Genomic DNA, 25,414 nt, shown 5'->3' with positions numbered 1-25,414 from the left:
TTTTGCTATTGAGTTGTATGAATTCTTTACATATTTTGGACATTAACCCCTTATCAGATATATGGTTTGCAAATATTGTCTTACATTCATTAGGTTGCCTTTTCATTTTAGTGATGGCTTCCATTGTTGTGCAGCAGCTTTTTGGTTTGATGTAGTCTCACTAGTTTACTCTTGATGTCAGATCCAAAAATATCATCAACAAGATAGACATCAAGGAGCTTACTGCCTATGTTTTCTTCTAGGGGTTTTATGATTTCAGGTCTTACATTCAAGTCTTTAACCCATTTTCAGTTGATTTTTTTGTATCTTATAAGATAGTGGTTGAGTTTTATTCTTTTGCATGTGGCTGTCTAGTTTTCCCAACACCATTTACTGAAGAGACTGTCCTTTCCCTCTTGTATATTTTTGGTTCATTTGTCATAAATTAATTGACCATATATGTGTGGGTTTATTTCTGGGCTCTCTATTCTGTTCCATTGTTCTGTGTCTGTTTTATGCCAATACCATACTGTTTTGATTACTATAGCTTTGTAATATAGTTTGAAATCAGGAAGTATGATGCCTCCAGCTTTCTTCTTTCTCAAGATTGCTTTGGCTATTCAGGTCTTTTGTAGTTCCATACAAATTTTAGGATGGTTTGCTCTATTTCTGTGAAAAGTGCCATTGGAATTTTGATAGGGACTGTGTTGAATCTGTAGATTGCTTTGGGTAGTGTGGACATTTTAGCAGTATTAATTCTTCCAATCCATGAGCACGGAATATCTTTCCATTTATTTGTGGCTTCTTCAATTTCTTTCATTAATCTCATAGTTTTCAGTGTACAGCTCTTTCACTTCCTTGGTTAAATTTATTCCTAGGATTTTATTCTTTTTGATTCAATTGTAAATGGGATTGCTTTCTTAATTTCTCTTTCTGATAGTTGGTTATTAGTGTATAGAAATGCAATAGGTTTTTGTATATTGATTTTGTTTCCTGCAACTTTACTGAATTTATTAGTTCTAACAGTTTTTTGGTGGAGTCTTTAGGGTTTTCTATGTAAAATATTGTGTTATCTGCAAATAGTGACAGTTTTACTTCTTCCTTTCCAACTTGGATGTCTTTTATTTCTTTTTCTTGCCTAATTGCTCATCTAGGACTTCCAATATTATGTTGAATAAAAGTGGCAAGGGGGCATCCTTGTCTTGTTCCTGATCTTAGAGGAAAAGCTTTCAGCTTTTCACCATTGAGTATGATGTTAGTTGTGGGCTTGTATACATGGCCTTTATTGTTGAGAGTTTTGTTTTTTTTTTTTGAGGAAGATCAGCCCTGAGCTAACATCTGCCAATCTTTCTCTTTTTGCTGAGGAAGACTGGCCCTGGACTAACATCCATGCCCATCTTCCTTCACTTTATATGAGACGCTGCCACAGCATGGCCTGACAAGTGGTGCATCGGTGCGCGCCCAGGATCCGAATCGGCGAACCCCGGGCCACCACAGCGGAGTGTGCAGACTTAACCGCTTGCACCACTGGGCCGGCCCCTATTGTTGCGAGTTTTTAATGGATAAATAGATGTTAAATTTTGTCAAATGCTTTTTCTGCATCTATTGAGATGATCACACGATTTTTGTCCTTCATTTGACTAATGTAGTGTATCACATTGATCGATTAGAGGATGGTGAAGCATTCTTGCATCTCTGAATAAATTCACTTGATTATGGTGTATGATCCTTTTTAATGTATTGTTGAATTAGGTTTGCTAATATTTTTTGTTGAGGATTTTTGCATCTATGTTTATTAGGGATATTGGTCTGTAATTTTCTTCTGGTGTCTTGTCTGGTTTTGGTAACAGGGTAATGCTGGCCTCATAAAATGAGTTTGGAAGTGTTCCTTCTTCTATTTTTTGGAAGACTTTCAGAAGGATTGGTATCAATTCTTCTTCGAATGTTTGGTAGAATTCACCAGCAAAGCCATCTAGCCCTTATTTTAATAAATTCACCAGAGGAGTCATCTAGGCCTTATTTTAATATCTACTCTATTCAGACTTGCCAAAGGGTATTTGGTCTTGTGTACAAAAACCTATTAGGAAATTAAATTGAGGTCAAAATGCAGCTTAGTCAATACAGAGTGAGAAGCGAGTCAATCTCCTTAATACTGCCATCAAGCTGCAGACCCTTCTCCATTGGCAGAGCTAACCTGTCAAGTGAACTAACTGCATATTTGGATCGGCCATTCAGGGAACAGCAGGAAATTGATACGTCTATATTCTCTAACCTGGGAACCACAGAATGATGCGTCGGAAAAGAGTCCTACCAGTCCTGTTCTACTATTTACCAACAGTGGGACTCTGAGCCAGTTATGTAACTTTTATTAGCCTCAATTTCCTTATCTGAAAAATAGGGATAATGATGCCTAGGCATATATGGGCACCTTGAGTATAGAAAGTATCTCTAAATGGTTGTTTATATTATTGGATTGTTCTGAATTTTCACATTTATTCTTTAGCCAGACAATACCTTTAAATCATCCTTACAATTTCAACACACTAGTTTATCCTAAAGACATTTTTAGTGGGCTCCTTCCTGACTGACTACTCCTGGAAGGCTTTCTGTAACCACCGATCACAATCATAGGATGTAGATTTAAGCTTCCTGGGAGTGTATTTTCTCCTTTTGCCTATTTCCAGTAATTCTTAAACATCCTTATGGAGTTTGCCTCACCTGTATTAGAAAATGTAACTGAAAATATCTTTTTTTGTTTGTGTGTGAGGAAGATTAGCCCTAAGATAACATCCATTGCCAATCCTCTTCTTTTTGCTGAGGAAGATTGGCCCTGGGCTAACATCCGTGCCCATCTTCCTCTACTTGATATGGGATGCCACCACAGCACGGCCTGACGAGCGGTACGTCAGTGCGCGCCCAGGATCCGAACCTGCAAACCCTGGGCCGCTGAAGCAGAGTGTGCGAACTTAACTGCTACGCCACTGGGCCGGCCCCTGAGAATATCTTTTTATTTCTTACCTCATTCAGATCTTGTACTTTCACTGTCTCTTGACCTTTCATACTGGTTTCTCTTCTGTCTTCCTATATTACTGATAATTCAGACTCTAAAATGGAAATCTTAATCCAAATAAATCACCAGTTAAAATATATACATGTGGTTATTTTTAAAAAATACTGAAAAGACAAGCTACATTTCTTAAGTGTCTTTCCCAGAGGCTCCACAACAGAAATCTCCCCCTACCAACAAATTTCCCCTCTTATCTGTTCTTCGATCCTTTGGAGAGCTGCTTTCTTATGCATTTGAGCCCTTGCTGCAGTTTGGCAGGTGAACCAAAGGGAACAAGTATTAGAAAAACACACTAGAGAATCCTGACCAAAGGGAACAAGTATTAGAAAAACACACTAGAGAATCCTGATTGTTCTGAATTAATCAAGCTGATAATTTACCTTTTTTTCTTTTTTTTTTTTTTGTGAGGAGATCAGCCCTGAGCTAACATCCGCCAATCCTCCTCTTTTTTTTTTTTTTTTTTGCTGAGGAAGACGGCCCTGGGCTAACATCTGTGCCTATCTTCCTCCACTTTATATGGGACGCCGCCACAGCATGGCTTACCAAGCGGTGCGTCGGTGCGCGCCCGGGATCCGAACCAGCGAACCCCGGGCCGCCGCAGCGGAGCGCGCGCACTTAACCACTTGCGCCACCGGGCCGGCCCCTAATTTACCTTTTTTTAAAAACTTTTCAAACGTATCTTTTTATTGTTGATTGGCCCAATAACAAAATTATATATAAAGGAAGTTTATGAGTATTGAGATGTAATTTGGAAACAGAAGACAGCAACATTAATATTACTTTTGTTAAGAATTAGGTTTCAACAGAAACTTCAATTAAGTTTTTAGTTTAATTCAGAGAAAAAAATGCTCATTTACTTAGGCTAAAGAAAGGAAAGGGTTGATTCATCAAACAGTTTTGTCTAATTGAATCTTGGGGAAAGTATTCTGGAGCTTTGCTTGTATTTCTAGATTTATAACTTACTGCCAGATGTGTATTAATTTAACATACAGATTTTTTAAAAAATTCATTCATTTGTTTAGTAAAGTTGATTATCAGTAATTTACCTTTCTCATGTTTAATATTAACAAAACAGGAATAGCAATCCCAAACTGATGAGTTGGAAAGAATGGGGAACGCTACTGGAAAAATGGATGCTAAAACCCAAGTGTAACTTTTACAAATCCTCCTGGGCAGTGGTACGGACAAAAGACCAAGTTAAGAATCACGTTGCCTTCTTAGCAGTCATGTACGAGGATACAGAGAAGGATATATTTTTTCTCCAGAGCAGCTTCTCTCTTTTCATCAGCCACCATCTACACTGGCAATCATTCTCGCACATCCACACATGACATGCTGACGCATTCAGCACTCAAGGCAAGAGTCACCTTAGCCCCACCCTTACACCACATGAAATGCCTCAGTACAAAGTGCAGGAAACATTTCAACTCTTGAAATTGAAACTCCCCTCACCTCCTTCGTGTCTCCTTAGTAGAAGAATGTCATGTATTTTAATGCTATAACTTTTAAAAGATAGCTTTTCAGAAGAATATATATTTGAAATTTACCATAATTTGTGGCATACCAAATATAGTTATGCATTTTGGCAATTTATGTACTTTATGAGACTGGCGACCAAAGTTTAAAGCAGAAAAAGACAGGAAAGGGGCAGAAAATAATGAGAGAAATGAGCAATGGGATATGGAGACCTCTGGGCAGCTGAAGGGAGCCTACCTCATGCGTCAGCCAGCAGTAAACAGAGAGGACTAACGGACCTGCTAGGGAAATGCCTCACGGGCACCAGGGAGCCACCAACAACTCTGGAGAACGGTGTAACAGCTCAGAATTTTCCACTTTCAACGTTCTACTATCTGAAAAGTGGGGATCACCTAACACTCTGAACCAAACTGTACCTCCCAGCCACAGAATGAAAAGTTTTACTGCTATCCCCTCTATGTCTTGCATTGCACAGTGCCCTCTCACAGGTATAGTCGAATGAGATGGCGAATGCAGGCATAGTAGAGAATAAAACACTGCCTAGTCATCACCTCCAGGTAGAAACAGTTCATGTGTTCAGAGCTGGGCATGATGTAACCTCCATGAGTTATAATAAATCCCCTATATAAATCCTTATAATCCTCACAAGAGTTGGTGTTATGTAGAAAATGAGCTCTAGGGCAGACAAACCTGGATCAACTCCTGGCTCTGCCTCTTACTTTGGTCAAATTCCTTTAAGTTCTTGCAAATAGGAAATGGGAATAGTCCTACTTACCTTGGGGAGGCTGTACTAGGGATCACACACGATTATGTTTGTAAAACACTAGAACAAATCACGGCACGCGATGGACGCTCACTATATCATGGCTATTATTATTCCTGCCAGATACCTAACACTTCTTCTATTTTAAGCATTTTCTCTGAGAACGTGCAGACTAGCAGCACTAAGATGGTCTGTCTAGTGGTAAATCTGTCTGCACATAGAAATGGGTAAGGAATACAGTCATATCTTGAGGAGCCTGCTTGATTTAAGGGAGTGGTTTTCTAAATTATTTGTCCTATTCAAGGCACAGGACTCTCCTCTCCTTTTTATTTTCAAAAGAATTCTTATGAGGAAACTGTCTACAGAGTGCCCAGAAATGGAGGCTTCTCCGATTTACGTGGAGGTAGAAGATCTAGAGATTTGCATCTGTGGAACAGCAGGATCCATGAAACACGGTCTGAAAATCACAGTAGCAAGAACATGGGTTTTGTAGTCAGTTGAAATTTGAAATCTTCACTTCCACATTTACGAATTTGTGACCTTGGTTTCCTCATCTGTAAATCACAGTGAACAATACCTACCTCCTCTACCTTCTGTTAACATTAAATGAGTTACTTAAACACCTAGCACAGTCAGTACAACATTATGGGCACTGAAATCTTAGTTTCCATCCTTTTACTTCGTTTTCATAGGAAACAGAAGATAAAGTAGTCAGAGATCAGGAATGACTGCATTAGGCACTCGAGTTCCCTTCTAAAAGCTGAAGATCCATGCCAAGGAAAGAATGGCACTAGGTCAAGATCTGGAAACAAGCTCATGGGAAAGGGCTGTACTCCTTACCTACTGATTACACCAATCAGTTCACTTAACTCCTCTGCTGAGAATCATCCTTTAGTGAATACTTAATTAATACCTAATTTAGTGATATCACCATCGCCCAGCTGCTAAATACAATCAAGGAAACTTGAGGTTTTTTCTGCGTGAAAGATCAAGAGAGAACTTTGAAGGCAAAAATCTATTTAGTTTTCTCCTCTTTCCTCAGGAAATAACTTTAAAAGGTCATTTAACTATAACTGATTACTTATTCACTGAGTACCTTTTCTAGTTTTAAAGATTGCTACTTGTAAACAGCTTTAAAGAGAAGAAACATTTACTTACAACGTTCCTCATCAGTCCATTCCTGCTGGCTCTATGTGGGATGAAGTGAAAGGATCATTGAGAGTCAGTATAAAGCTTTATTATTTCAGAAATCCACACATATTTCAAGTCTTGATGACAAGGAAAAGAAAACTGGTTTATACCACAGCCTAGAGGATTGAGATTAGACACAGAAAAAATTTCTGATACTTAATATTAAACATTAGGGAACTGTATGATCTTTTCTGAACACCTTTTAAAATAAGATGTTTATTTATCTGGAATGTCATAGATAATATCTATCAAAGAGGGAGGTAGATTAACCAGTTATTCTCCAAGATCTTCTCTATTGTCAAGAATTCTGTGATACAAAGGGCAACGAGGTGTCATGTCTCCCTTCAAGAAAGAACTTGCCACACTCTCCCCAGGCAGCCTCCAGTGAACGACTGAGTATGGTGGGGATCAAGGCCTGGCCATTTCTGGTTAACATGGAATTCCTGTACAGGTTATCATTGTGCCCAAGCCCCCTGCTGGGTTGGGCGAGACTTCTCAGAGCCGCACTACAGTCCGAGGCTCTTCCTAACCAATCTTCCTTCCTCCCCTCTCTCCTTTAACAGATGTCAGACCTGCATCACAATCTGAAGGCTCTGCCTGCCAATGTCTGCTCCTTCCTTTTATCCTTCTCAGGTATCACCCTCAATAACTCTCTTGCAATTCTAAGTTCGTCTTGGTGCCTGCTTCCCAGAGCAGGCTCCTTCAGGTGGATATATGGATGACAGAACAAGGAATGGTACACAATCATAGTCACTGTCAAAAACAAAAGAAAATGACTATTTGATTAAAGACATGAGTATAAACATCCAAGAAGCTCAGTGAACTGCAAGAAGGATGAATTCAAAGAGACCCACCTGAGACACATTGTAATCAAACCATTGAAAACCAAAGGCAAAGAGATCATCTTGAATGCAGCAAGAGAGAAGTGACTCATCATATACAGGGGATCCTCAATAAGATTATCGGAAGATTTCTCATCAGCAACTTTGGAGGCTAGAAGGCTAAAAGGCTAATATATTCAAAATGCTAAAAGACAAAAAATTGTCAACCAAGAATCCTGTATCTGGCAAAACTGTCCTTTCAAGAGAGAGGAAGAGGGGGCTGGTGCAGTGGCATAGTGGTTGAGTTTGCATGTTCCGCTTCGGCGGCCTGGGGTTTGCAGGTTCGGATCCCGGGCGTGGACCTAGACACTGCTCACCAAGCCATGCTATGGTGGCATCCCACACATAAAAAAGAGGAAGATTGGCAACAGATGTTAACTCAGGGCCAATCTTTCTCACCAAAAAAAAAAAAAGAGAGAGAGAGGAAGAAATTAAGACATTCACAGATAAACAGAAGCCGAGGGAGTTTGTTACCACTTGAACTGCCCTGTGAGAAATCCTAAAGGGAGTCCTGCAGGGTGAAATGAAAGGATACTAGAAAGTAACTCAAAGCCATATGAAGAGATAAAGATCTTGTAAAGGTAAATACATGGGCAACTATAGAAGCCAGTATTATTGTAACAATGGTTTGAAACTCTTTATTTTCTACATGATTTAAGAAACTAATATGTTTTAAAAAATTATTATTAGTCTAAAAGCTACTATTATTGTAACTTTGGTTTCTAATTCTAATTCTAATTTTGGTTTCCACATAATTTAAGAGACTAATACATTTTAAAAAGCAATTATTAATTCATGTTTTTCAACACACAATATACAAAGATGTAATTTTCTGACATCAATAACTGAAAGGGATGGGGATAGAGCTGTAAATGAGCAGATTCTTTGCATGTTATTGAAGTTAAGTTGGCATAAATTCAAATGAGAGTGTTATAACTTTAGCATGTTAAATGTAATCCCTATGGTAACCACAAAGAAAAGTTATAAAGTGTACTCAAAAGGAAATGAAAAGGGAATTAAAATGTTTCATTACAAAGTCAAATACATACAAGAAAAACAGTAATGCAGAAAATGATGGTCAAAAAACTATAAGGTACATAGAAACACATGGCAAAATGACAGAAGTAAGCCCTACTTTAATAATTACTTTAAATGTAAAGGGATTAATCTCTCCAATCAAAAGACAAAGACTGGCAGAATGGATAAAAACAAAACAGGCTCCAACTATATACTGGCTACAAGAGATTCACTTTAGATCCAAAGACACAAAGAACTGAAAGTGAAAAGATAAAAAAATTTTTTCCATGCAAATAGTAACTAAAAGAGAACACGGATGACTAAACTAATATCAGATGAAATAGATTTTAAATCAAAAAGGGTTACAGGAGAAAAAGAAGGACATTAGATATTAACAAATGGTTCAATATAGCAACAAGATATAATTAGAAATATTTAAGTACCTAATAACCAATAAAAATATATAAGGCAAAAATTGGCAGAATTGAAAGAAGAAATAGACATTTTTACAGTAAGAGTTGAAGACTTCAATACGCTACTCTCAATAATGGATAGAACAACCAGATATAAGATAAGTAAGCAAACAGAGGACTTGAACACCACAATAAACCAGTAAGTTCTAACAGACATATATAGGACACTGTACTCAACAACAACAGAATACTCATTCTTCTCAAGTGCACACAGGACATTCTCTAGAATAGACCAGATCTTAAGCCACAAACTGTCTTAATAGATTTAAAAAGTCAGATATCATACAAAGTATCTTCTCCAACCACAATGGGATGGAGTTAGAAATTAATAACATAAGGAAAACTGACAAATTCATATTTTGTGGAAATTTAAACAACACACTCTTAAACAACCAATGGATCAAAGTAGAAATCATAAGAGAAATTAGGAAATACTTAGAGATGAATGAAATTGAAAGCACAACATACCAAAACTTATGGGATGCAATGAAAGCAGTGCCAAGGAGAAAATTTATAGCTAGAAATGCTTACATTAAAGAACAAGAAAGATCTCAAATCAACAGGCTAACTTTACAATTTAAGAAACTATAAAAAGAACAACAGGGGCCGGCCCGGTGGCCTGTTAAGTGCACAGGCTCTGCTGCAGCGGCCGGCCCGGGGTTCGCCGGTTCAGATCCCGGGCACACATCGACGCACTGCTTGGCAAGCCATGCTGTGGCGGCATCCCACATAAAGTGGAGGAAGATGGGCACGGATGTTAGCCCTTGGCTAGTCTTCCTTGGCCAAAAAAAAAAAAAGAGGAAGATTGGCAGATGTTAGCACAGGGCTGATCGCCTCACAAAAAAAAAAAAAAAAAAAAAAAAAAAGGAACAACAAACTAAATTCAAAAGTAACAGAAAGAAATAATAAAGGTTAGAGCAGAGATAAACAAAATAGAGAATAGAAAACCGGAAAATCAGTGAAACCAAAAGTTGGTTCTTTGAAAAGACCAATAAAATTGACAAACTTTTAGCTAAAATGACTAAGAAAAAAAGAGAGAAGACTCAAATAACTAAAATAAGAATTGAAAGTGGGGACATTACCACTGATTCTATAGAAATAAAAAATATTATAAGAGAGTACTCTGAACAATTTTACACCAAAAAACTAAAAAACCTACATGAAATGGACAAATTCCTAGAAACAGAAAACCAACAAAGAGTGAATCACAAAGAAACAGAAGTTTTGAACAGACCTATAAACTAGTAAAGATATTGAATCAGTAATCAAAAATCTCCTGTACAAAGAAAAGTCCTAGACCTGATATTTAAGTCCTGGACCAAATATTTAAAGAATAACTAACACCAATCCTTCTCAAACTTTTCCCAAAACTTGAAAGGGAAGAAATAATTCTAACTCATCCTATGAAGCGAGCAGTACCTTGACACCAAAGCCAGACAAACATACTATAAGAAAACTACACAATATCCCTTATGAGCACTAATGCAAAAATCCTCAACAAAATACCAGCAAAAGAAATTCAACACCATATTAGGATTATACACCATGACCAAGTGAGATTTACTCCTGGCATGCAAGGATGGTTCAACATAAGAAAATTGATCAATGTAATACACCACACTAACAGAATAAAGGAAAAAGCCACACAATCATCTCAATTGATGCAGGAAAAGCATTTGACAAAATTCAACACCCTCTCATGATTAAAGAGACAGCCAATTAGAATAGAAGGAAACTACCTCAACATAATAAAAGATTTATGAAAAACCTACAGCAAACCTCATACTCAATGATGAAAGACTGAAAGCTTTTCTTCTAAGAACAGGAACAAGGCAAGGATGCCCACTTTATATAGTACTAAAAGTTCTAGCCAGAGCAATTAAGCAAGGGAAAATAAATAAAAGGCATCCAAGTTGGAAAGTAAGAAGTAAAACTATCTCTGTTTGTAGATGATATGATTTTATATGTAGAAAACCTAAAAGATTCCATAAACTGTTAGAAATAATAAATAAATTTAGCCAAGTAGCAGGATACAAAGTAAACACACAAAAAAATCAGTTGCACTTCAATACACTGACAAAGAACAATCTGAAAAGCAAATTATAAAAACAGTTCTATTTACAGTAGCATCAAAAAGAACAAAATATTTAGGAATTAACTTAACCAAGGAGGTGAAAGACTTGTTCAAGGAAAACTACAAAACATTGCTGAAAGAAATTAAAGACGATGTAAATAAATGGAAACACATCCCGTGTTCATGAATTAAAATAATGTTGTTAGGATGTCAATACTACCCAAAGCAATCTACACATTCAATGCAATCCCTATCAAAATCCCAATGATGTTTTTTCCAGAAATAGAAAAACTCATCCTAAAATTCATATGGAACCTCAAGGGATGCCAAATATCCAAAACCAAATGCCAAATTTCAAAACCTTGAAAAAGAAGAAGAAAGCTGGAGGACTCTTTCTGATTTTAAAACTTACTGCAAAGAAAGCTACAGCAGTCAAAAGAGTGTGGTACTGGCATAAAGACAGATGTATAGACCAATGGAATAGAGTACAGAGCCCAGAAATAAATCTTTGCATATATGGTCAAATGACTTTTGACAAGTGTGTCAAGACCACTCAACGGGAAAACAACAGTCTTTTCAAAAAATGGCCCTGGGATAACTGGACATCCACAGGCAAAAGAATGAAGTTGGACCCTTACCTAACAGCACATATAAAAATTAACTCAAAATGTATCAAAGACTTAAATGTAAAATCTAAAACCATGAAATTCCTAGAAGAAAACAGGGGAAAAGCTTCACGACATTGGATTTGGCAATGATTTCTTGGATATGACATCAAAGGCACAGGCAACAAAAGAAAAATTAGACAAACTGGACTTCATGAAAATTAAAATTTTTTGTGCATCAAAGAATACTATCATCAGAGTGAAAGGCAACCTATGGAATGGGAAAAAATATTCGTAAATTATGTATCTGGGACCGGCCCCGTGGCTTAGTGGTTAAGTGCAGGCGCTCTCCTGCTGGCGGCCTGGGTTCGGATCCCGGGCACGCACCGACGCACCGCTTCTCCAGCCATGCTGATGCCGCATCCCACATACAGCAACTAGAAGGATGTGCAGCTATGACATACAACTACCTACTGGGGCTTTGGAGGAAAAATAAATAAATAAAATTATTAAAAAAAAATTATATATCTGATAAGGGATTATTATAATCAGACTATATAGAGAATTCCTAACACTCAACAACACAAAAACAAATGACCTAATTAAAAAATGGCCAAAGGATGTGAATAGATATTTCTCCAACAAAGGTATCTAAATGGTCAACAGGCATACGAAAAGATGCTCAACATCATTAATTATTAGGAAATGCAAATCAAGAGCACAAAGAGATACCACCTCATACTCATTAGCATAGCTACCATTAAAAAACAGAAAATAACAAATGTTGTGAGGATGTGGAGAAACTGGAATACTTGTGCACTGTTGGTGGGAATGTAAAATGTTGTATTTACTGTGGAAAATAGTATGGCGGTTTCTCAACAAAATTAAACAGAGAACTACCATATGATCCAGCAATTCCACATCTAGGTACATACCCAAAAGAAATGAAAGCAGGAACTTGAACAGATATTTGTACACTCGTGTTCCTAGAAGCATTATTCACAGTAGCCAAAATGTGAAAGCAACCCAAATGTCCATTGATGGATGAACAGATAAGTAAAATGTGGCATATACATACAATGGAATAAGATTCAGCCTTGAAAAGGAAGGAAATTCTCACATATGCTGCAACATGGATGAAACTTGAAGACTTTATGCTAATTGAAATAAGCAAATCACAAAAGGACAAATAGTGTATGATTCCACTTCTATGAGGTACCTAGAGTAATCAAAATCATAGAGACAGAAAGTAGAATGGGGGTTGCCAGGGGATGGGGGAGAAAAGCAGAATGAGGAGTTATTGTTTAATGGCTATAGAGTTTCAGTTTTACAAGGTGAAGAGAGTTCTGAACGTGGATGCTGTTAATGGTCACACAACAACATTAATGTGCTTAATATCACTGAACTGTACACTTAAAAATAGTTAACATGGTAAATATTCTATTACATGTATTTTACCACAGTTAAAAAAAAGGAAGAAAGGAAGAAAGTAAAAGAAAGACTTTGCAGATAAACAAAACCAGAGAGTTTACCACTAGTAGATCTGCACTAAAAGAAATATTAAATAATGTTCTTCACTCTGAAGAAGTACAGTACCAGAAGGGAACATGGATCCATACAAAGTAATGATGAGCTCTAGAAATGATTAATATGTGGTTAAATATGAAAGGTTTTTTTGCATTAAAAAATCTCCTTAGAAGATAATAGACTAAAGCAAAAATAATAACAATGTATTATGGGGCTTATAACATCAAGTGTTCATTCTTTTTTATTAACAGTTCATTCCTCAATTTATCTCTTTCCTCTCACATTTTACCATAAGCAACAAGGCAAAATGAGGCCACACCTTTCATGTTTTGTTTGGAAATCACCTGAGCTAAATATCCAAGTTTATCACTTACAGATCTTACCCTCCACCCAAAGGTAGAAGATAATTCAACCAAGCTCTCTGCTCCTTTGTAACAAGGATCACCTTTTCTCCAGAGTTCAATGACATGTTTCTTATTGCTGTCTGAGGACTCACCAGAAGCACCTTTAATGTGTATATTTCTAGAAACATTCTGTTCACAGCAATCTATGAATTCCCTAAGATGACAGAAGCTTTCCCTATAGTTTTCACTTCTTTCTGAACTGTCAACAGAATCGCCTTTAAGGTCCATATTTACACCAAGAGTCTCTTCAAGGCAATTTAGGCTTTTTCTATCTCTAGCAACTCAAAATTATTTCAGCCTCTACACATAACACAATTCCAAAGCCATCTCTACAGTTTTAGTATTTGTACCAAGCATCTCAGTTTCTGGTGCCAAAATCTGTGAGTTTCCTAGGGCTGCGATAACAAAGTACCACAAACTAGGTGGCTTAAAACAACAGAAATTTATTCTCTCATAGTTCTTGAGGCTAAACTCTGAAATCAAGGTGTCAGGAGGTCCATATTCCTTCTGAGACTCTGGGTAGAATCTTTCCTTGTCTCTTCCTAGCTGCTAGTGGTAGCCACAAATTCTTGGTGTTCCTTGGCTTTCAGCCACATCACTCCAATCTCTGCCTCTGTCATCACATGGCATTCCCTGTGTGTCTCTGTCTTCACATGGCCTTGCCTCTTATAAGTACACCAGTCACATTGGATTAGAGCATATCCTATCCTAATGACCTCATCTTAACTTAATTACATTTACAAAGACCCTATTTCCAGATGAGATTACATTCACAGGTACTGGGGGTTACAACTTTAACATATTTTGGGTGGTGCACAATTCAGTCCATAACAGAGACAATAAACAAAATATATAAAGAGCTCTTGCAACTTAACAAAAAGATAAATAACTCCATTAAAAATTGGCAAAGGATTTGAATAGACATTTTCCAAAGAAGATATACAAATGGCCAATAAGCACATGAAAAGATGCTCAATATCATTAGTCATTCAGGAAACGCAAATCAAAACTACATTGAGATACTACTTCACACTCACTTGGATGGCTATAATAAAAAAGACAGAATATAAGAAATGTTGGTAAAAATGTGGAGCAACGGGAACTTTCATACACTGCTGATGAAAATGTTAAATGGTGCAGGTGCTTTGGAAAATAGTCTGGCAGTTCTTCAAAAGGTTAAACATAGAGTTAAGATATGATCCAGCTATTCCACTCCCAGGTACATACTCAAAAGAAATGAGAACATGGCCACACAAAAATTTGCACATGAATGTTCACAGCAGCATTATTGATAATAGCCACAAAGTGGAAACTACTAAATGTCCATCAATTGATGAATGGAAAACCAAAATGTGGTATATATCCACACAATGGAATACTATTCTGCCATAGAACGGGACAGAGTACTGATTCAAGCTACAATATGGTTGAATCTTGAAAACACTATGCTAAGTGAAAGAAGCCAGATGCAAAAGGCCATTTATTGTATGATTCCATTTATATGAAATGGATAGGAGAGGCAAATTCACAGAGATAAAAAGTAGATTAGTGGTTGCCAAGGGGCTGGGAGGCTAGGGGATTGGCGAATGACTAATAATGGGTATTGGGCCTCTTTCTGGGGTGATGAAAATCTTCTGGAATTAGTGGTGATAATTGCACAACTTGGTAAATATACTAAAAACCAATGAATCGTAGACTTTAAAAGGGTGAATTTTATGGCGTATAAATTATATTTCAGTTTTTAAAAAGAATAAATTTAATTAAATATGTGTAAAATCTCTGTGCTGAAAACTACAAAATGTTGCTGAGATACATTAAAGAAGATCCAAATAAATGGAAAGACAGACCACGTTTACACACTGGAGCACTCAATACTGCTAAAATACAAATTCTCCCTAAATTGATCTGAAGATTCAATGCAATCCCAATCAAAACCTTAGCAGGCATTTTTGTCAAAATTGAGAAGTCTATTCTAAAATGTACACGGAAATGCAAAGGACCTGGAATAGCCAAAACAACTTTGAAAAAGAAAAACAAAATTGGAGATGTTTTCTTTCTGATTTCAAGACTTACAATAAAAGGACAGCATGGTATTATCCTAAGAACACATAGATTAATGGAACAGAATAGAGTCCATAAATAATCCTGTATAATTGATTTTTAATAAAGTTGTCAAAGTAATTTAATAAGGAAATAACTGTACTTTCAATAAATTGTTCTAGAATAACTGGATATTCATTTGGAGATAGATGAAACTCAACCCTCACCTCACACCATATATATATACAAAAATTATTTCTGACAGATCATAAACATAAACGTAGAAGTTAAAACCATAAAATCTTCAGAAGACAAGATAGGAGAAATTTTTTTTGTGTATGAGGAACATGAGCCCTGAGATAACATCTGCCAATCCTCTTCTTTTTTTGCTGAGAAAGACTGGCCCTGTGTTAACATCCATGCCCATCTTCCTCCACTTTATATGGGACGCTGCCACAGCATGGCTTGCCAAACGGTGGGTCGGTGCACACCGGGATCTGAACCGGCGAACTTCAGGCCGCCGCAGCGGAGCACGCACACTTAACCGCCTGTGCCACCGGGCCGGCCCCCCAGGAGAAATATTTTGTGACCTTGGTGTAGACAAAGATTTCTTAGATATTAGCTAAACATTTCTTTTTGTGTCCTATCATAAAATTATAAAAGAAAACATTGAGGAATTAGGATCCATCAAATTTTAAAAACAACCACTCTACAAAAAACACTGTTAAGAAAATGAAAAGACAAGCCATAGACTGAGAGAAAATATTTGAAATACATATATCTAATGAAGGACTGGTATCTAAAATATATAAAGAATTCTTACAATGCAATATAAAGTATATATATAACAATTAAAAATGAGCAAAATATTTGAACAGATGTTTTACAAAAGAACATATGCAAATTGCCAATGGGCACATCAAAACATACTCACTGTCATTCAACACTCTCAAAAGTCAAATTAAAACTACAATGAGATACCACTACATGGCTACTAGAATAGCTAGAATTAAAAAGACTGACAATAACAATGTTGGTGAAGTTAAGGAGCAACTGAAACTTCCACTCCATTGTTGGTAGGAATGTAAAATTGTACAACTACTTTGGAAAACAGTCTGGCAGTTTCTTATAAAATGAAACATACACTTACTGTATGATTCAGTAATTCCATTGCTAGGTATTTATCCAAGAGGAAAAAAAAACGAAGACTGGTATGTGAATACTAGTGACAGCTTTATCCATAACAGCCCAAACCTGGAAACAACCTGATTGTCTATCAACCAGTGGGTGGATAAACAATTTATGGTATAGCCATACACAGAAATATGACTCAGCAATATAAAAAATGAACTACTGATACCGGCAACAACATGGATAAATCTCAAAAGAATTATTCTAAATGAAAAAAGCCAAACACAAAAGAGTATATACTAGATGACTCTATTCATTTGAAATTCCAGAAAAGGTATGGTAATAGAAAGTGGTAGAGGAGGGGAAATTGATAGCAAAGAGGGAGGGAACTTTCTGGCTAATGAATATGTTCTCTTTTTTTTTTTTTTTATAATTTTATTTATTTATATATTTTTTCCCCGAAAGCCCCAGTAGGTAGTTGTACGTCATAGCTGCACATCCTTCTAGTCGCTGTATGTGGGACGCGGCCTCAGCATGGCCGGAGAAGCGGTGCGTCGGTGCGCGCCCAGGATCTGAACCCGGGCCGCCAGCAGTAGAGCGCGCGCACTTAACCGCTAAGCCATGGTGCTGGCCAACGAATATGTTTTCTTTCTTGATTGCAGTGATTGTGCTTGTACAGATGTATGGATTTGTCAAAGCTCATTGAACTCCACTCCTAAAATATGTATGCTTGCATTGTACTAAATATTTCAATGAAGTTAATTTTATGAAAGAAATACAAATAACTTTTAAACATATGAAAAATATTCAATCTCACTATAAATAGATACATGAAAATTAAAACCACGCTGAGGAATGTTGTATGAGGAGGAAGTTAAGATGGCGGCTTAGGCAGACTCTGAACTCACCTCCTTCTACTGACACAGCCAATTTACAACTACTCATGGAAAAATTATGCCTGACACAGAACTGAAAACTGGATAAGAGGAACTCCTGCAACAAAGGACAATCCTAACTGAGGTAGAAGAGGCAGAAACTCCCTTCTGGAGAGGAAAAACGCCGCCTTCACAAGCCACAGCGCCTCACCACTGCCCAGGAGCAGCCCAAAGGTACGCAGCCCTCCCTGGAGGAGCGGGGCCCTGAGCTAGGGAGCGCCCCTGCTGGGGGCATTTTGTGGACCCAGCACAATCGAGACGAGTGGCATAATATCTGACTTTGCCTGCTACTAAAATATTGGGGAGTACCCCCAGAAAAGCTGGTTCACAAAGAAATTAAAACCGGCTCTTACAGGGCCCACGTGCAAACTCACCCGTTTCAGAAAGCAACCTAAAATCACCAGAAAGAAAGGTGCACAGTGCTTTGGTGAAAAGAGACTCACCTAATAGGCCCTGAGCGCATCTGGGTGAGAGGTGAGACCTCTCCAGGGACTGGGACATCGGCAGCAGCCATTGTTGTGGCCTGGTGTGGGCATGCTGACACAGACGCCATTGGAGTTCTCCCTGAGGCCTGCTAGCCCAGGGGCTGCCTCACCCACTAGAGCATGGATTTAATCCAGCTCAGCCAGGGCAGGCAACCCACCCTAGAGACTGGCCCCAGCCAACAACAAGCCCTCAGGCAACTTGTGGGCCTGCATAGATTGGTGACTGGATTCTCTGCAGCCTGGCAACTGAGCCAACTTCAGTGGGGCAGGGTGTGCACAAGGAGCGAGTGGAGAGTGTGGGGCGGTGGTGGAGTGTGTGGGGCTACCACAGTGGAGAGACTGGGTCTGCTTCGGGAGGTCGGGGCACAAACACGGGGCAGGACTGTGTTGACTGTGTGTGGACCTGTGGGCGGCAGGGTTTGTCAGCTGCAGAAGACTTGTGCTTCTCAAAGACCCACATAGGAGGTTTGCCCGACCTTCCAAAGCCTGAAACAAGTGGATGCTCCTGAGCGTGAGACCAGCCCCACCCAGCTGCAATCCTCAGAGAGCTGACAAGAGACCTAAAGGCTGGAGGCTTATAGCAATTGCAAGCCCCTGAGCCTAACAACCTGCCATGCTGGGGGCCTACTCACTTATAAGAAATACTGCAAGACAAATGTGGTATTAGAACTTGCAGCCATGGGCCAGCCCCGTGGCTTAGCGGTTAAGTGCGCATGCTCCGCTGCTGGCAGCCCGGGTTCGGATCCCAGGTGCGCACCGACGCACTGCTTCTCCGGCCATGCTGAGGCCGCATCCCACATACAACAACTAGAAGGATGTGCAGCTATGACATACAGATATCTATTGGGGCTTTGGGGGAAAAAATAAATAAATAAATAAAATTTAGAACTTGCAGCCAACTGCACTGGGGCTCCCCACACCTGATAAAGAGACTGAAGGGCCCACAACAACTACAAACAGCTGAACATTACAACAGCTAGCCAGGAACATAACTCGGCCTCTCTGGGCACCTACAGGGAGAGTAAACAGGCCATAACAGAAGGACACACGTAGCCCACATAGGGGTCACCGCTGGAACATTGAGAACTGAGGGAAGCACACTGCAGGCCTCCTAAGGCATCACTTACATAAGGTCACCTATCCAAGAGCAGGAGACGTAGCTGACCTACCTAATACGTAGACACAAGCACAGGGAAAGAGGTAAAATGAGTAGGCAAAGGAATACATTCCAAGTAAGGGAACAGGACAAAGCCCCAGAAAAGGAACTAAGTGAAACAGAAATGAGCAACCTACCTGACAGAGAGTTCAAACAAAGAGCGTTAAGGATGCTCACCGATCTGGGGAGAAGAACAGATGAAGTCAGTGAGAATGTCAACAAAGAAATGGAAGATATAAAAAAGAACCAATCAGAAATGAAGAATACAATACTGGAAATGAAAAATTCGCTAGAGGGCCTCAAAAGCAGAGTAGAGGATACAGAAGAACGGATCTGCGAGCTGGACGAAAGACTAGAAGAAATTACCCAAGCTGAACAGGTAAAAGAGAAAAGACTTAAAAAGAGTGAGGACAGTCTAAGGGACCTTTGGGACAACATCAAGAGCACTAACATCCATGTTATAGGTATCCTGGAAGGAGAAGAGCAAGACAAAGGGGCAGAGAATCTATTTCAAGAAATAATAGATGAAAACTTCCCTAACCTAAGGAAGGAAACAGACATCCAGGTACAGGAAGCACAGAGAGCCCCAAACAAGATAAACCCAAAGAGGCCCACACCAAGACACATCATAATCAAAATGTCCAGATTTAAGATAAAGAGAGAATCCTAAAAGCCACAAGAGAAAGTCAAGTTACATACAAAGGAAACCCCATAAGGCTATCAGCTGACTTCTCAGCAGAAACCTTACAGGCTAGAAGAGAGTGGCATGATATATTTAAAGTGCTAAAAGGAAAAAACTTACAGCCAAGAATACTCTACCCAGCAAGGTTATCATTCAAAATGGAAGGAGAGCTCAAAAATTTCCCAGACAAGCAAAAATTAAAGGAGTTTGTCACCAAGAAACCAGTGCTACAAGAAACATTAAAGGGACTGATTTAAGGGGAAAAGAGAAGACCACAAATAGGAAAAATTATCTATTTCCATGATAAGAGGGTAATGGATACAAATGCACAAAAAAGAGGTTAGATATGATATCAAAAACATAAAAGGAGGGAGGAGGGGAGTTAAAGAGTAGAGCTTTCAGACAGAGGTCAAACTAAAGAGACCATCAATTGTGCATAGAAGAAGAAAGGAACAGAAAAGGACTACTAAAACACTGAGAAAAAAAAGTTAAAAAATGGCAATAAGTACATACTTATCAATAGCTACTTTAAACGTCAATGGACTAAATGCTCCAATTAGAAGGCATAGGGTGGCTGATTGGATAAAACAACAAGACCCACATATATGCTGCATACAAGAGACACACTTCAGACCTAAAGACACTCACAAACTGAAAGTGAAGGGATGGAAAAAGGTACTCCACGCAAATGGCAATGAAAAGAAAGCTGGGGTAGCAGTACTGATATCAGACAAAATAGACTTTAAAACAAAAACTGTAAAAAGAGACAAAGAAGGGCATTACATAAAGACCAAGGGAACAATCCAACAAGAGGATATAACACTTGTAAATATCTACACACCCAATGTAGGTGCACCTAAATATATAAAGCAATTATTAACAGACATAAAAAGAGAAATAGACAGTAACACAATAATAGTAGGGGACTTTAACACTCCACTCACACCAACGGATAGATCATCCAAACAGAAGATCAATAAGGAAACATTGGCGTTAAATGACACACTAGAACAGATGGACCTAGCAGATATATACAGAGCATTCCATCCAAAAACCGAAGAATACACGTTCTTTTCAAATCCACATGGAACATTCTCCAGGATTGATCACATATTAGGCCACAAAACAAGCCTCCATAAATTTAAGAAAATTGAAATAATACCAAGCATCTTTTCTGACCACAACGGTATGAAACTAGAAATCAACTATAGGAAGAAAATCAGAAAAGCCACAAATACGTGGAGATTAAACAAAATGCTACTGAACGACGACTGGGTCAATGAAGAAATCAAAGAAGAAATCAAAAAATACCTGGAGACAAATGAAAATGAAAATACAACATGCCAGAATTTATGGGATACAGCAAAAGCGGTTCTAAGAGTGAAGTTTATAGCAATACAGGCCTATCTCTACAAACAAGAAAAATCTCAAATAAACAATCTAACAATGCACCTAAAGGAACTGGAAAAAGAAGAACAAACAAAGCCCAAAATCAGTAGAAGGGAAATAATAAAAATCAGAGCAGAAATAAATGAAATAGAGACTAAATAAACAATAGAAAAATTAATAAAACCAAGAGCTGGTTCTTTGAAAAGATCAACAAAATTGACAAACCTTTAGCTAGACTCACTAAGAAAAAAAGAGAGAAGGCACAAATAAGTAAAATCAGAAATGAAAGAGGAGAAATTACAACAGACACCTCAGAAATACAAAAGATTATAAGAGAATACTATGAAAAGCTATATGCCAACCAATTCGACAATCTGGAAGAAATGGATAAATTCTTAGAATCATACAACCTTCCAAAACTGGATCAAGAAGAAGTAGAGAATTTGAATAGACCAATCACCAGTAAGGAGATCGAAACAGTAATCAAAAACATCCCCAAAAATAAACGTCCAGGACCAGACGGCTTCCCTGGTGAATTCTACCAAACATTCAAAGAAGACTTAATACCTATCCTTCTCAAACTCTTCCAAAAAATTGGGGGCGGGGGGAGAAGCTCCCTAACTCATTCTACAAAGCTGACATTACCCTGATACCAAAACCAGACAAGGACAACACAAAAAAAGAAAATTACAGGCCAATATCACTGATGAACATTGATGCAAAAATCCTCAACAAAATACCAGCAAATCGCATACAACAATATGTTAAAAAGATTATACACCATGATCAAGTGGGATTTATTCCAGGTATGCAGGGATGGTTCCACATTTGCAAATCAATCAACGTAATACACCACATTAATAAAATGAAGAATAAAAATCACATGATCATCTCAATAGATGCAGAGAAAGCATTTGACAAGATACAGCATCCATTTATGATAAAAACTCTGAACAAAATGGGTATTCGTAATAAACGAATATGGTAAAGTTGCAGGATACAAAATCAACATACAAAAATCAATTGCATTTCTATACACTAACAACGAAGTAGCAAAAAGAGAAATTAAGAATACCATCCCATTTACGATCGCAACAAAAAGAATAAAATATCTAGGAATAAACTTAACCAAAGAGGTGAAAGAGCTGTACATGGAAAACTATAAAACACTGCTGAAATAAATTGAAGAAGAAACAAAGAAATGGAAAGATATTCCGTCCTCTTGGATTGGAAGAATTAACATAGTTAAGATGTCCATACTTCCTAAAGCAATCTATAGATTCAAAGCAATCCCTATCAAAGTTCCAACAACATTTTTCACAGAAATAGAACAAAGAATCCTAAAATATATATGGAACAACAAAAGACCCCAAATAGCTAAAGGAATCCTGAGAAAAAAGAACAAAGCTGGAGGTCTCACACTCCCTGATTTCAAAATAGACTACAAAGCTATAGTAACCAAAACAGCATGGTACTGGCATAAAAACAGACACACAGATCAATGGAATAGAATCAAAAGCCCAGAAATAAACACACACATCTATGGACAGCTAATCGTTGACAAAGGAGCCAAGAACATACAATGGAGAAAAGAAAGTCTCTTCAACAAATGGTGTTGGGAAAACTGGATAGCCACATGCAAAAAAATGAAAGTAGACCCTTACCTTACACCATACACAAAAATTAACTCCAAATGGATTAACAACTTGAATGTAAGACCTGAAACTATGAAACTTCTAGAAGAAAACATAGGCAGTACGCTCTTCGACATCGGTCTTAGCAACATATTTTCAAGCACCATGTCTGACGGGGCAAGAGAAACAATAGAAAAAATAAACAAATGGGACTACATCAAACTAAAAAGCTTTTGCACAGCAAAGGAAACCATCAACGAAATGAAAAGACAACCTAACAATTTGGAGAAGATATTTGCAAACCATACATCTGATAAGGGCTTAATCTCCAAAATATATAAAGAACTCATGCATCTCAACAACAAAAAAACTACCAACCCAATTAAAAAATGGGCAAAAGACCTGAACAGACATTTCTTCAAAGAGGATATACAGATGGCCAACAGACACATGAAAAGATGTTCAAAATCATTAACTATCAGGTAAATGCAAATCAAAACTACAATGAGATATCACCTCACGTCCGTCAGAATGGCTATAATTAACAAGACAGGAAACAACATGTGTTGGAGAGGATGTGGAGAGAAGGGGACTCTCATACACTGCTGGTGGGAGTGCAAACTGGTGCAGCCACTATGGAAAACAGTATGGAGATTCCTCAAAAAATCAAGGATAGAACTACCATATGATCCAGCTATTCCAATGCTGCTGGGTATTTATCCAAAGAACATGAAAACACCAATGCGTAAAGACACATGCACCCCTGTGTTCATTGCAGCGTTATTCACAATAGCCAAGACTTGGAAGCCACCTAAGTGCCCATCAAGGGACGAATGGATAAAGAAGATGTGGTATATATACACAATGGAATACTACTCAGCCATAAGAAATGATGAAATCCAGCCATTTGTGACAACATGGATGGACATTGAGGGTATTATACAAAGTGAAATAAGTCAGAGGGAGAAGGTCAAATACCGTATGATTTCCTTCATTAAGTAGTAGATAACAACAACAATAAACAAACACATAGAGACAGAGATTGGATTGGTGGTTACCAGAGGGGAAGGGGGGAGGGAGGAGGGTGAAAGGGATAATTCAGCACATGTGCATGGTAATGGGTTGTAATTAGTATTTGGGTGGTGAACATGATGTAATGTATGCAGAAATAGAAGTATAATGATGTACACCTGAAATTTATACAATGTTATAAACCAATGTTACCGCAAAAAACAAAAAATTAAAAAAAAAAAAAACTACACTGAGATACTGACTCTGACCTATCATTTAGTAAAAATACAAAAGTTTGCCAATACATTCAGTTGGTGAATTTTTTAAGAAACTGGCTTTCTCATACATGGCCGATGGGACAGGAATATGGTACAATTTCCACTGAGTAGTATCTGGCAATATCTACCAAAATTATAAATGCATCTACCTTCTAACCCCACAATCCCATTTCTGTGACTCTATCCTACAGAAACACCTATATATATACATACAAGACTGGAAACAACTCAAGTGTCCATCAACAGGAGCCTGGTTAAATAAATTACAATGCATCCACACAATAGAATGCTAGACTGCTCTAAAGAATGAGGAAGATCTCTCTGTATGTTATGCAAAGATCTCCATGAACGTTTTAGTTAAAAAAAAAAAAAAAAAGAAACTAAGAAAGGAGGAAATCTGAATAAATATTCAAATTGCTTGTATTAGAGTAAAGAAATACTGAAAGGATAAATAAGCAACTAATAAAAATGGGTATTAATAAATCAACTTCCTTTAAATTAGAGCACCACTAGGTTCTTTGGGAATAATTTTGGTAAAAGTTACTGAAGTCCTGCCTGGAAATTCCTTCTTTCTCTCCTTCCTCCCTTCCTTCCCACAGAAATACATTATTTACCTACAAGTGGTTTTGGAAGACAAGAAGGATACTAGTTCCTTGGGTGGAGAGCCAAGAAATCCAGTGGCTATAGTTTCCTTGAGGTCTAAGAGGTCTGGGGCATAGGGCCCAAGGAGTTAAAGTAAAAAAAGCTCTGGTGAAGGAGAGCCCTCAGCAACAAGGGATGTCACTCATCTTAGGTGTGTGAGAGGAAAGGCTACCCCAAAGCAGTCTAGCTCCTTGACCTGAATGTCTGAAACAGCCCTATCTAAAACACACGGCTGTTGCTTCCATCTGTCTTGTGTTTGATCACTTTGCTCACTACTTCAGAGGCTGATCATGCTGAAAAGACTGGACACTGTACACACTGGAGCCTGAACCATACTTGTTCTCTACGATATTTTATTACATTCAGTGTGGTTCTTACTCCCCACTCCCCCACCATTGATTGATTCTATAAATCAACTCCATTCTGATGATTAAAAATGCTCTAATTGGTTCTATCTTTGTAAGATTCTCTTTTTCTTTTTTTTTTATGTAATTTTTGTGTGTGTGTGTGTGAGGAGGACTAGCCCTGAGCTAATATCCGCTGCCAATCCTCCCCTTTTGTCTTGAGGAAGATT

The 25,414-nt window shown here is 38.0% G+C and overlaps 1 protein-coding gene across 18 annotated transcripts in view; it reads right to left on the bottom strand.

Annotated features, from left to right (window-relative positions):
* CCDC30 (coiled-coil domain containing 30) overlaps window positions 1–25,414 on the bottom strand; it is a 141,734-nt gene that overhangs the window by 78,284 nt on the left and 38,036 nt on the right. Inside the window, exon 2 of one of the 18 annotated variants that reach the window (XM_058552110.1) lies at window positions 2,998–3,096. The exons of the other annotated variants lie outside the window; for them this stretch is intronic. Coding sequence (XP_058408093.1) covers window positions 2,998–3,039 — 42 coding nt within the window. The 5' untranslated portion in view covers window positions 3,040–3,096. The remainder of the gene's footprint in view (window positions 1–2,997; window positions 3,097–25,414) is intronic. 18 annotated transcript variants of the gene reach the window in all.

Source organism: Diceros bicornis, chromosome 13 (genome assembly GCF_020826845.1).
Source record: "Diceros bicornis minor isolate mBicDic1 chromosome 13, mDicBic1.mat.cur, whole genome shotgun sequence".
NCBI lineage: Eukaryota > Metazoa > Chordata > Mammalia > Perissodactyla > Rhinocerotidae > Diceros > Diceros bicornis.
The sequence above is the reverse complement of the archived record's forward strand: the minus strand, read 5'-3'. Positions and strand labels throughout refer to the sequence as shown.